This window comes from Colletotrichum gloeosporioides, assembly GCF_011800055.1.
Source record: "Colletotrichum gloeosporioides strain Lc1 chromosome Unknown consensus_10, whole genome shotgun sequence".
NCBI classification, from domain to species: Eukaryota; Fungi; Ascomycota; class Sordariomycetes; order Glomerellales; family Glomerellaceae; genus Colletotrichum; species Colletotrichum gloeosporioides.
In genome coordinates this window covers 576,342-585,694 of record NW_025544655.1, presented here as the reverse complement: position 1 = coordinate 585,694, position 9,353 = coordinate 576,342, and the positions used below count along the sequence as shown (strand labels likewise).

General features: G+C 55.2%; 4 protein-coding genes across 4 annotated transcripts; 2 read left to right on the top strand and 2 right to left on the bottom strand.

Annotated features, from left to right (window-relative positions):
* Positions 1-348: 348 nt before the first annotated feature.
* GCG54_00006701 (uncharacterized protein) lies at positions 349-936 on the top strand (the record flags this gene model as incomplete). The annotated part of the gene is made up of 1 exon (XM_045406700.1): positions 349-936. One exon carries the CDS (start codon positions 349-351, stop codon positions 934-936), a length of 588 nt encoding a protein of 195 aa, XP_045269952.1.
* A 221-nt stretch (positions 937-1,157) lies between these two features.
* GCG54_00006700 (uncharacterized protein) lies at positions 1,158-3,030 on the bottom strand (the record flags this gene model as incomplete). The annotated part of the gene is made up of 3 exons (XM_045406699.1): positions 1,158-1,997; positions 2,045-2,564; positions 2,621-3,030. Coding segments are annotated over 3 exons (1,770 nt in total), but the record flags the coding sequence as incomplete, so codon positions are not given.
* A 642-nt stretch (positions 3,031-3,672) lies between these two features.
* On the bottom strand, positions 3,673-6,035 carry GCG54_00006699 (putative actin-related protein 8; the record flags this gene model as incomplete). Its single annotated transcript, XM_045406698.1, has 3 exons — positions 3,673-5,794; positions 5,863-5,941; positions 5,996-6,035. The coding sequence occupies 3 exons, from the start codon at positions 6,033-6,035 to the stop codon at positions 3,673-3,675; spliced, it is 2,241 nt and encodes a 746-aa protein (XP_045269950.1).
* Positions 6,036-7,752: 1,717 nt separating this feature from the next.
* Positions 7,753-8,544, top strand: GCG54_00006698 (uncharacterized protein; the record flags this gene model as incomplete). The annotated part of the gene is made up of 1 exon (XM_045406697.1): positions 7,753-8,544. The coding sequence occupies one exon, from the start codon at positions 7,753-7,755 to the stop codon at positions 8,542-8,544; it is 792 nt and encodes a 263-aa protein (XP_045269949.1).
* Positions 8,545-9,353: the final 809 nt, after the last annotated feature.

Genomic DNA, 9,353 nt, shown 5'->3' with positions numbered 1-9,353 from the left:
ACAATACTCAGCAACCTAGAGACCCACGGCCCCGAGGCCCCAAAACCCGACCTCTTTTTCCACTGGCCGTGAAGGCATAAAGCAAGCATTTGTTTAGCGGGACAAAGGGCTAGGACAATGTGGGGTCCATCTTAAAGATTGCGAAACACACTCGGGGTCTCTGCAATGGGATTGTCCTCATCCTTTATCATAAGGCCTGCGAGAGGTCAGTTAGCCCCTTTCCCATAGAAAACAGAATCAAGTGAAATTGTATAAGATCAGCTCCAGATTCCGGCTTCCCATTTCGAATCACCAAGCGACCCCATTCGAGAAAATCAGTCCAAGTCACCTGTCGAGATCACCAGAAGAATGCCTCTCCAAAAACAACCCCCTGCCGGACACTCGTCGGTTCTGCAGACAGTCCCTGCCAAGTGCCCCTACTGCGTCGACAGCAGAGCTGCCCGGAAGCAAGACGGCTTCCGCACTCGCTTTAAGCGCCTGTTCAAGCGCAGCAGCCCGTCGGTCTGCCACGCATGTGGCCAGTCAGGACGCCAGATGCTCGAGTTACACGAGGTAAACTATACAAGCGAGAGCACCGCTGCTAACTCTACTGAAACGCAGCCTGTTGGCCCCTGGAACGAGACATTGGAAGAAGCCTGGGAGGATGATGCCCCGAGTGATTTGAACGTTGATCTCCAGGGCGTCGAGGCGCTTCCCTCTCAGCGACCCACGAGTTTGGATCCGAAGCTGGTGAGTGACTGGTTTCTTGACCAGTGGAGCGTGGTGCGTAAAGATAGATTCTTCAAGCGATGGGAGCGATGGTCTTACCGCAAGCTGCGTCGGCCCACTCGTAGACCCCGTCGAGCTCGATACAACCTGACTTCTACACCCCTGGAGGACATCCCCGAAGATGCTGAGCCGTTGTTGTTGCCGCGTCCACGCATGCCCCTTGACTAAGTACCCGGATTGGAGATTCCTAGGCTGCTTTGAAGACAAGTTTTGTTTCATAGCTGTTGGTGGGTTGAAAGTTACAATACTGTAAGCTGAAAGAGGTGAGTAGGCAACCTGTCACATGTAAGAGAAGATTCAAGGATAGGACCGCAATAGGCAGTTCTGCACGAAAGATAATCAAGACCGGTGTAAGTTAAGTATATTCTTGTGTTTACTGATATGTATCGTTACTGTCTGTCTCTATAAAGACGAGCAGCATCAATGCCCAAGCTGGCAAGGAGAAGGATGGCGTTGAAGGACGCCATCATGTAGAACGGCGCGCCGTTAGATACGGCATCAAACATGAAGCCTCCCAGCTTGGTGAGAAGCAAGATCGCCGCGCCACCGAACCAGGAGTACATACCGGCGATGGAGCCCTTGAGCCGCACTCGCGACACGGCGTCCACGCTGGCGTTGTGCTGCAGTAGTGGCGCAGCTTCTGTGGGCGTTTCCATAGCCTCCGTCGAGTCCTCAACAGTGTCAATCTGCTGAGATTTGGGTATGTCAGCGGTCAGAACGCCGCGGCCGAGGGAGCCCAGACTGCAGACGATCGCTCCAATCTGGCTAACGCCGATGAGTATTACAATAAGAAAGACAACTGGGCTGCCACCTCGGCCATCGACATCCTTGTACTCCGGGCTGGGCAGCTGAGGGAATGCGATGTAACCGACGATTCCGAAAGTGGTCGCGATGATGATGGGGATGTTGAAGCGGCCACGCCTTCTGTTAAGGTAGCCGAAAACAGGGGCCGCGAAAAGACCAAGCAGCTGCGCCACGCCCGATAGAATCGATGCCAGGAGATAGGCCGCTCTGCACTCCTTCTTCAGTTCGGGGTTTGGATCATTCGGAGATCCATGGCAAAAGCCGTTGCCAATGAAGAAGGTATTAATGTACAGAGGAAGGAAAAGGGAAATTGCAACTGTCGAGGCGCGGGCTACGAAGCCACCCAAATACCCGAGGGCAATCTGGGAATCGGTGAAGCCCAGAGTAATAGAGTCTCGGAGGAGACGGAAGTAAGGCAGAACCTTCTGTTGGTTGTTAGGTGTGATCCTAACTTTGGAGCCAGTTGACTTACCGGCCGGTGCGGGTGGTCTGATCCATCTTCGTTGGAATCATCCTCAGAGCTCGTGTTCGCTTTGAGTCCCAACAAGACGTTCCAACCCTTGCCTTCCTCCCCCTTTAGGTTTCTCAACCCAAAGAAGACAAAGATTGCCACCACAAATGCGACAATTCCCACGACATAAAAGCTGTCTTCGACAGCCTTGCTCGGGGTTACGCCGTCAACTTCGCCGAAACGAGCGGGAAGTGGCAGGAACAGGGAGAGCGCAACCAGCGCGCCGCATCCCGTGAACAGTCCCACGTAGCCTGCGAGAGCCGACGGTTTGCCAGCTTTCGCCTCTTCCAAGTCGTTCCCTGTAACGGCTTGTCCGTTTCCTCCGATGCGGTACCGCGCTGGGGTGATGGTCATGTCGGACTCGAGCGACATGGCGATGCTGTGTCGGGGGTTGTTGACCGGCTTCGCGACATTCGCGGAGCTGTCAGACTCGTCGTTATCATCTGTCAGAGACGGCAAAATCGCTGTAACCATAGTCGCCCTGAAAGCTCTGTCAGTTCACCTTCCCGACCTTTGACCTCGGTTGAAGCTACTTACGCGGCAGTCGCGCCGAGAGCGAAGAAGATGCGCGCCAGAAGCAGCTGCGGGTAGATGTTGTGCGCCTGGACGAACAGCATCAAGGCCGCGCCGATGATGGCATACCCAATTACAGCGACCCATCTTACACCGAGCCGATCCGAGACGAGGCCCCAAACCGGACATGCGACGAGTGCGACGAGCTCATCGACGAAGCCGAGGGTACCGACGATGTCGCCCACGCCGTCCTTGACGCCAATCAAGTCGGTAATGACAAACGATATGCTGCTGTTTAGGAAAACGAGGAAGGAAATGGAGAAGAGAGATATTCCGAGGAGGTACGTCACTGCTTGCAGTGTAGTAGTCGCCTCGGAGAAGGGCAGGTAACGGGACAAGACGGCCATGGTGAAAGTCGCTGAAAGTGGTGTTGTGCTGAGCAATTGAGGGTGTTCTCCTTTTTGCCGCAGACCACCGTCCGGTCCGAAGCTTACATCTCGCGGTGGGCGGTGCGAGATTGCGAGGAGAGGGTTGGGGAGAGGGTTGTTTTTGTTTGTTGTTGATCACAAGGGAGAGAGTGAGTTAGTAGAGAAGGTAGGTGGGTAGCTGCGCTTGTGGGTGCGGGACTGGTGAGCATCATACACCTAAGGTCCCTGCTTCCCGGGCGAGCCGCCTTACATAAGCCCGCACCTGGAACTCTCACCGTACCCATCTTATTACGCACTCGACCGGACACCCGCTGGAGCTCGGGGTCCTGAATCGCCGACAGCGGCTACGGCACTTAGACATCGCTAGCATGCTGACTGATTGTATAGTGCGACAACGGACTTTTGTGTTTTGACTTCTGACCCGTTTCTTGCGATAGCCGGGCATTGTATCTGATTTGCCTGGCTAAAGAACTTACCCCAAGCTGTGGCTCCCTTATAATTCATTACGACGCCCAACGCCTACGGTCCAGGCAATCTTCGACACCTTGCCTCCTAAAATGCCAGTAATTGACTAAACCTGCTGGATCCCTGACTCCGTTGCTGTTCCAAACCGTTCCTTTTATCACGGCGCATCCTTCCTTAACCCATCTACCAAGCCCAGAGCACCTTGTGATGTAACACACGAGCTCCAAGTCGCTCAAACTCGAATGGAGTGACCCAAGAATCGTTGGCAGGGAGCTTGGCAAAGACACTAGCACCCTTCCAAGTGACAACCTGCTCATCCATATCTCTGGCACTTCTACTGACGAGGATGCGGTCGAAAAGGTCAGGCCTTCGTGCCTTGAGCTTTTCCTCCAGGACTACGGTGAACTGTGGCGTTTTGGAACCGCCGCCGATAACCATGATGCTGCCAAGGTAGTCTCGCAGCTTCTTGTCGTCACCCTTTGCGGCATTGTTAATGCTCGTAAGAATGGCAATGTCAAGCGGCGCATGTGGCAGAACAGCATCGCGTTCAACGGCCTGCGCCTTCGCGCTGCGCGCCGCCGAATCAACGAACATGCCGGCCGGGGGTTGCGGCACTACAGTACCATTGGGTCCTGGGGTACCGCCGTTTCGTACAGGCGGAGCAGGACTGCCTCCGTTGGCACCCTCCTTGTTGGCTCCGAAAATGAACGGCGCTGATACAGGGGTGCTGATTCCTTCCGGGGCGGGCGACGGGGCATTAGAGCCTGACGGTGTGCCGTTGATGCCATTGTCGCGCTTGAGGAAGTCGAACGGCTGCAGCTTCTCCTTGACAGGCGTGGAAACGTCGGGTTGGGACTGGGTGAAGCCGTTCGTTGGCGCTGCGTTCAACGATGGCTTGATATGAGCGAGGATCGCAAATTGTGCCGCAGATGTTGGGTCATCCGGAATATCAACGTCATAAGCGTTGTAGGACCTGTCAATGAGCTTGCGCCTGCTCCTCAGCTTCGTGCTGTTGTCGAAGATGGATGGGTCGTAGAAGCCCATGGGGGCGAGAATGACTTCGTCATATGTTTTGAATTGGTATTTGTGCGTGGGCTGATTTGGGGCTCGCAGGTGGAACTGGTATAGTTGAACCGAGATGTCTGCTTGCGACATGGTGCAATGCTTGATCTTGAGCTCTTCGGCCAACTGGAAGTCATATCTTCTCCGCAAGTTGATGTCCTGGTAAGGGAAGTTGTCGTACAGAAGCATCTTGACGAATGTCTCCGTTACGTCCCACCCACCGTATTTCATGTTGATGCGGGAGTCTTCCACGCAAAGGCCGTCTTCGACGCACGTGATTGAGGTCTTTTGGGCTCCAACGTCGACGACACAGGCCTGTGTATATCCGGCTCCAAAGGTAGCGGCCATACTCTCCTGGATGAAGCAGATGCGGTTGAACTCGAACCAAGTCATGCAAGACCTGAGCACCTGCTCGACATACTTCTTGTCGTAGAGGTCAGGTATAACAAAGACGCAGCTGTACTGTCTCCACGTGCTGTTCTTGGTGAGTCCTAGTTCCTGTCGGATAGCCTTGTCCAGCAGAGTCTCGAAATCGTCGAAAAGATGTTCCGCATTAGTGTAGTCGTCTTCGTTGAGAACCCCGTGTTGTAGTGGCCACCACAGCTTAAACTTCGGCTGAGAGTCGTCCGGCACTCTCTGCGCTTGGTTTCCGATGAAGCAGGAGGCAGAAGACTTGGGGTCTTCCAAGTCGTTGACATCGGTCCAGTCGATTTGCAAGGGGTCGTTGTGTGTTTGAATAATCTCGGGCTCGGTCCGGCGATTGTAGTTCAACACAAGTTCCTTGGAGTTTGGCAAGACCTTGCGCTTGTTTGCGCGCATGTCGAGTTTGAGATCGTTGCTCATCTTCGCGTACTTCTTGGACCACTCTTCCCCGTATTGTTGGTCTTGTGTCTTCGCTTCGAACTGTCGTCGGGGAAGCGCCTCGTGCATCTCAGCCTCGGTCTGAGGAAACTTGGTCGCAAGTGTCATCGGAATCGATTTGGGAAGAGCATCGCTGGCGAAACCAATGCGGAGGTTCTGGCTGCCAGGATGGATAACGATGACCTTTGAAGGATCCAAGCCTGCGGCAGCATCGCCGGGCGCCTCCTCAGGTTGGAGCTCGGGAATGACAAGAGGTACCTCAGCGCGACCGCTTTGAGCAAGAGCGCGGTCTCTATCCTTCGCTGCCTGCACGATTCTATCGCGAGTGGCATCGCCCTGGAGTCGCAGAGCAAGAATCTGATCATCGCGCTTCATATAGTCCCTGTCGTTCGAGTATGTATCAGCATCGATGCGCCTGGCGTCGACATCGTAGTTTAGGAAGAAGCGTACGTGTAATAGTTCTTCTGGTTGATGGGTGTGACATCTGGCCAGCTTGTCTGCTTCATGCCATTGTCGGTTCGCTCCAGGCCTGCGCGTTGCGGTCAGCTTCAATGCTTCGAACAGACGGATCCATGCTACTCACCCTCCCGAAGGAGAACCCTCTCACTGACTTTCCCTACCATCTTTTGGTGTTTCCCCTAACGTCTGGAGCCAGATAGGGAGTTGGCGCTGCTGACATGAACTCCAATTGGGGGAACAGTTCCAAATCGCCAGCCTCAAAGATTCGCGACTCTCAGCCTACCGCAGCTACCAACCATCGTGCTCTGTCGAGAGCCAGCCCGCTGGTCTGTGCTTTAGGAGCTAGATCGGGTTGGGTATAGCGTGGTTCATGTTCGGAAATTTGTTTCCCCACATCCGGCACCTTGAGGCGACTTACATAATCCTGGGACGAATCAGTCGGGACCGAGGATGGCTTTTGAGTCTCCGAATTTACCATCAGTATCCGGCTGCTCTTCCTCAGACAATACCCGCCAGTATTCCGCACAGATCTTTGTAAAACCCACAGGAATGAGGCATCAACACATTGCATTGCGTGCCTCCACATTCAGTCAACTCTACGGCAGAAGCGGAGCTCTTGGCACGGCTCGAGAAATTCACAGTGGCGGCGACTCGAATGGCTACGGCTTCACGACAACCAGCGAGTGATCCTTGTGGTGTCACTGCATGGCGTGCACAGCTGGACACAGTTGAGATTAAGACAAGAATGACACGATTCCGCTCCTTCCCTACCTCAGTTGGGTAGGGAAAGAAGCTTAGTTTTTGGCGACTCAACGCGGTCCAAGCACCTCCCGGGAGAAGGCCGTCTTGCGGCTTCACTTGGGCAGCAAACCATTGGTCATAAGCTTCACTTTTGGCCACCTGGTTCGGCCTTGGATGCGTATCTGGCCTGCCCACTGCATGCTTTACAGCTTAAGTTGACTGTTGCTTGTTTGCATTGAGCAGCGACCGAGTGGATGAACTTGACACAACAGCTCCCGCCGAATCAAAGTGCAAACGAGAAACCTCGTGGCCAGCATGTCCCGGGAACTCTCGGTGGGAGCTCCGTCCACCTCCAAGTTTGCCAGCGTGCAAGTGCACCAGGCCGGCCTGTTGAGGTGAGTGATTGTGAGGAAGATAGAGACACCTCACATCCAACATTTCCTACTTCCGTCCTGAGCATGATGGCCTTGTCAAGGTGACAATGAGCAGCTGCCTTTCTGGTACTCTAGCGCCTGAAGTCTGCGGGCCTCTGTTTATGCCGCTGTCTCTTCTGTTGTTGGTTGTTGTCTGTCGTCGTCGTTGTCGTCGTTCAGCGCCCCATGCTCCCCGAAGCAACTTCCTTCTCCGGACATGACAACAAGCCAACGCTCCCGAGGCAGGAACAAGTCACGGCCCCGACCCCGAGGCAGGTACCGCCCAGGACTCCAGGAGCTTGCGTGCCACCGAGGTAAGGAACGAAGCAAGCCCCCGCAGGTGCTGCCCGGGTGCCTTGCAGCTCAAGTCTGCTGCTGCCTTCACCAGCGGCAGTTGGGGGAAGAGGAGGGTGGCCGCTCGGGTCAGGTGACAACGCCCCAACCACCAAAGCAATGACGTCGTCACGTAAGGTTTCGCCTGCCACAGAGGAAACCACACAGCGTGCCACGTCTGCTTCATGACTCCGAGCCGATTTCAGAGACACATTGTGCAAGGACGGTCATGATCTCGCTGAAGCCAGCAGCAACTTAAACCCTCCTTGACACTCTCACGCGCCATTCTGTGTCTTCACGCTGCAGTACCTTCCTTACCTGCACTCACGCCCAAGACCAACCCCACAGCTTCGTTCCTCTCACACCTTGGCCAAGAGGTCAACCATCACCAGCTATGCCTCCCATCCAAATCCACAGCGAAAGCCCAATCAACGCCTCCAAGGCTTCGGGACCGACTCCGCAGACCGAGGCGGCACAGGCCAGCAACGCCAACGCCGACAACGCCAACGGCATCTCCAATAACGCTGCTGGACTATCCCAAGGTCATGTCGGCGCAACCCCATCATCCACCCGCCAGCAGCCATACCCGCCGGCACAGCCTGGTGCCGCCCCATCTCTCCCTGTTCAGACAGCGTCGGCGCAGGCATATCCCATCCCGCGGCCAACTCCAACAACCACCACGGATGATGTCAACCATCCGCCGCCGCCCCAGCCAGGTGCAGTTCCTGTGCCCGTGGCAGCCAACAAGTCGACCCTGCCTCCGCCTCCGAAGGCGGGCGAGGCCTACCAACCTCCAGCCCCGACGCCCGCAACTCAGGCCACCGTTCCTTACCCTCCTCAGATGGCCATTCCTCCTCCAACCATGTCTGCCCAGCGAGGGTCTTCCACGTCTACCACCGCTGCTAATGGACCTCAGATGACTGGTCCGCGACCCATCCCGCTAGGAGTCGATCCTGCTTCTAGCCTTGAACACCCGCCAGGATACCAGCAAAACGTTGGTGCGTCTGAATTCTCCAGCCACCAGCGAGCTGCTCACAATGCCGCGGTAGCATCGGCGGCGGAGAGAGGTTCCCTCGCCCAGTCGGACGAAGGTGTCTGGGACACGGCAAAGAAGTGGGCTGCTGCTGCCGGCGGTTCACTGGCCGCAGCGGAGCAAGAGGTTTGGCGAAGAATCAATAAAGATTAGAACAGCACTACGGGCTGAATGTTAATCAATGCCTCATTGTCAAATATGAGGTTGTCGCTTTCTCGGTCTGACAGTTGCTTATGTTGTGAAACTGACCAAGAATCGCGATCAAGGCTAGCAATCGGCCGCTGCCACTGCACTTCAATCTGCTCGCCCAGGTATAGCTGGCGGTAGCTTGTCAGTCGCCAATCAAGCATCAGATGCCTAGCCATGTGGCCCGCATCCCTATTCACGAATGCTCCAGGTTGATCCATCATAGGCTCTCGCATCAACTTGAGCGCCTCGCCCTCGCTCACCTTCGCTACAAAGTCTTTCTGAACCCACTTTGAGGTAGTTCTACCGAAGTCCCTTTTTATCCTCAAACCCCGATACCAGCCTAGGTCACGATCTGGCGAGAGCGCGTCCAAGAGCGAAAAGCCGCGTAAACTATAGCATCCGCGGCAGGCTATTTGCGGCTCCTATTCCTTGCGTCAAGTTACACTAATACGATGCGCAGCCAGGGGAGACTTCTAATCCTGTCGAGCCAGTCATTTCCCACCGTCCCGTGAGGGCGTCGGCCTGGCTCGGACTATGTAAACATCAAACACATCAGTTGATAAAACGTCTACTAACATAGCGCACCACAGAGTTCATCGCTACCCTGTTTGGCCCCTTTCTCCTGGCGGCTGGCGATGGGATCTTGTCAGCCTCCCCCATTGATCCGCCTGATGTAGGCTGCCCACTATCGAGCCGAGTCGACAAGCAATCGATGGCGGGGAAGGGTCGCGTCATCATTGGTCTGTGATCTCCATAAGAGCCGATTTATAGAC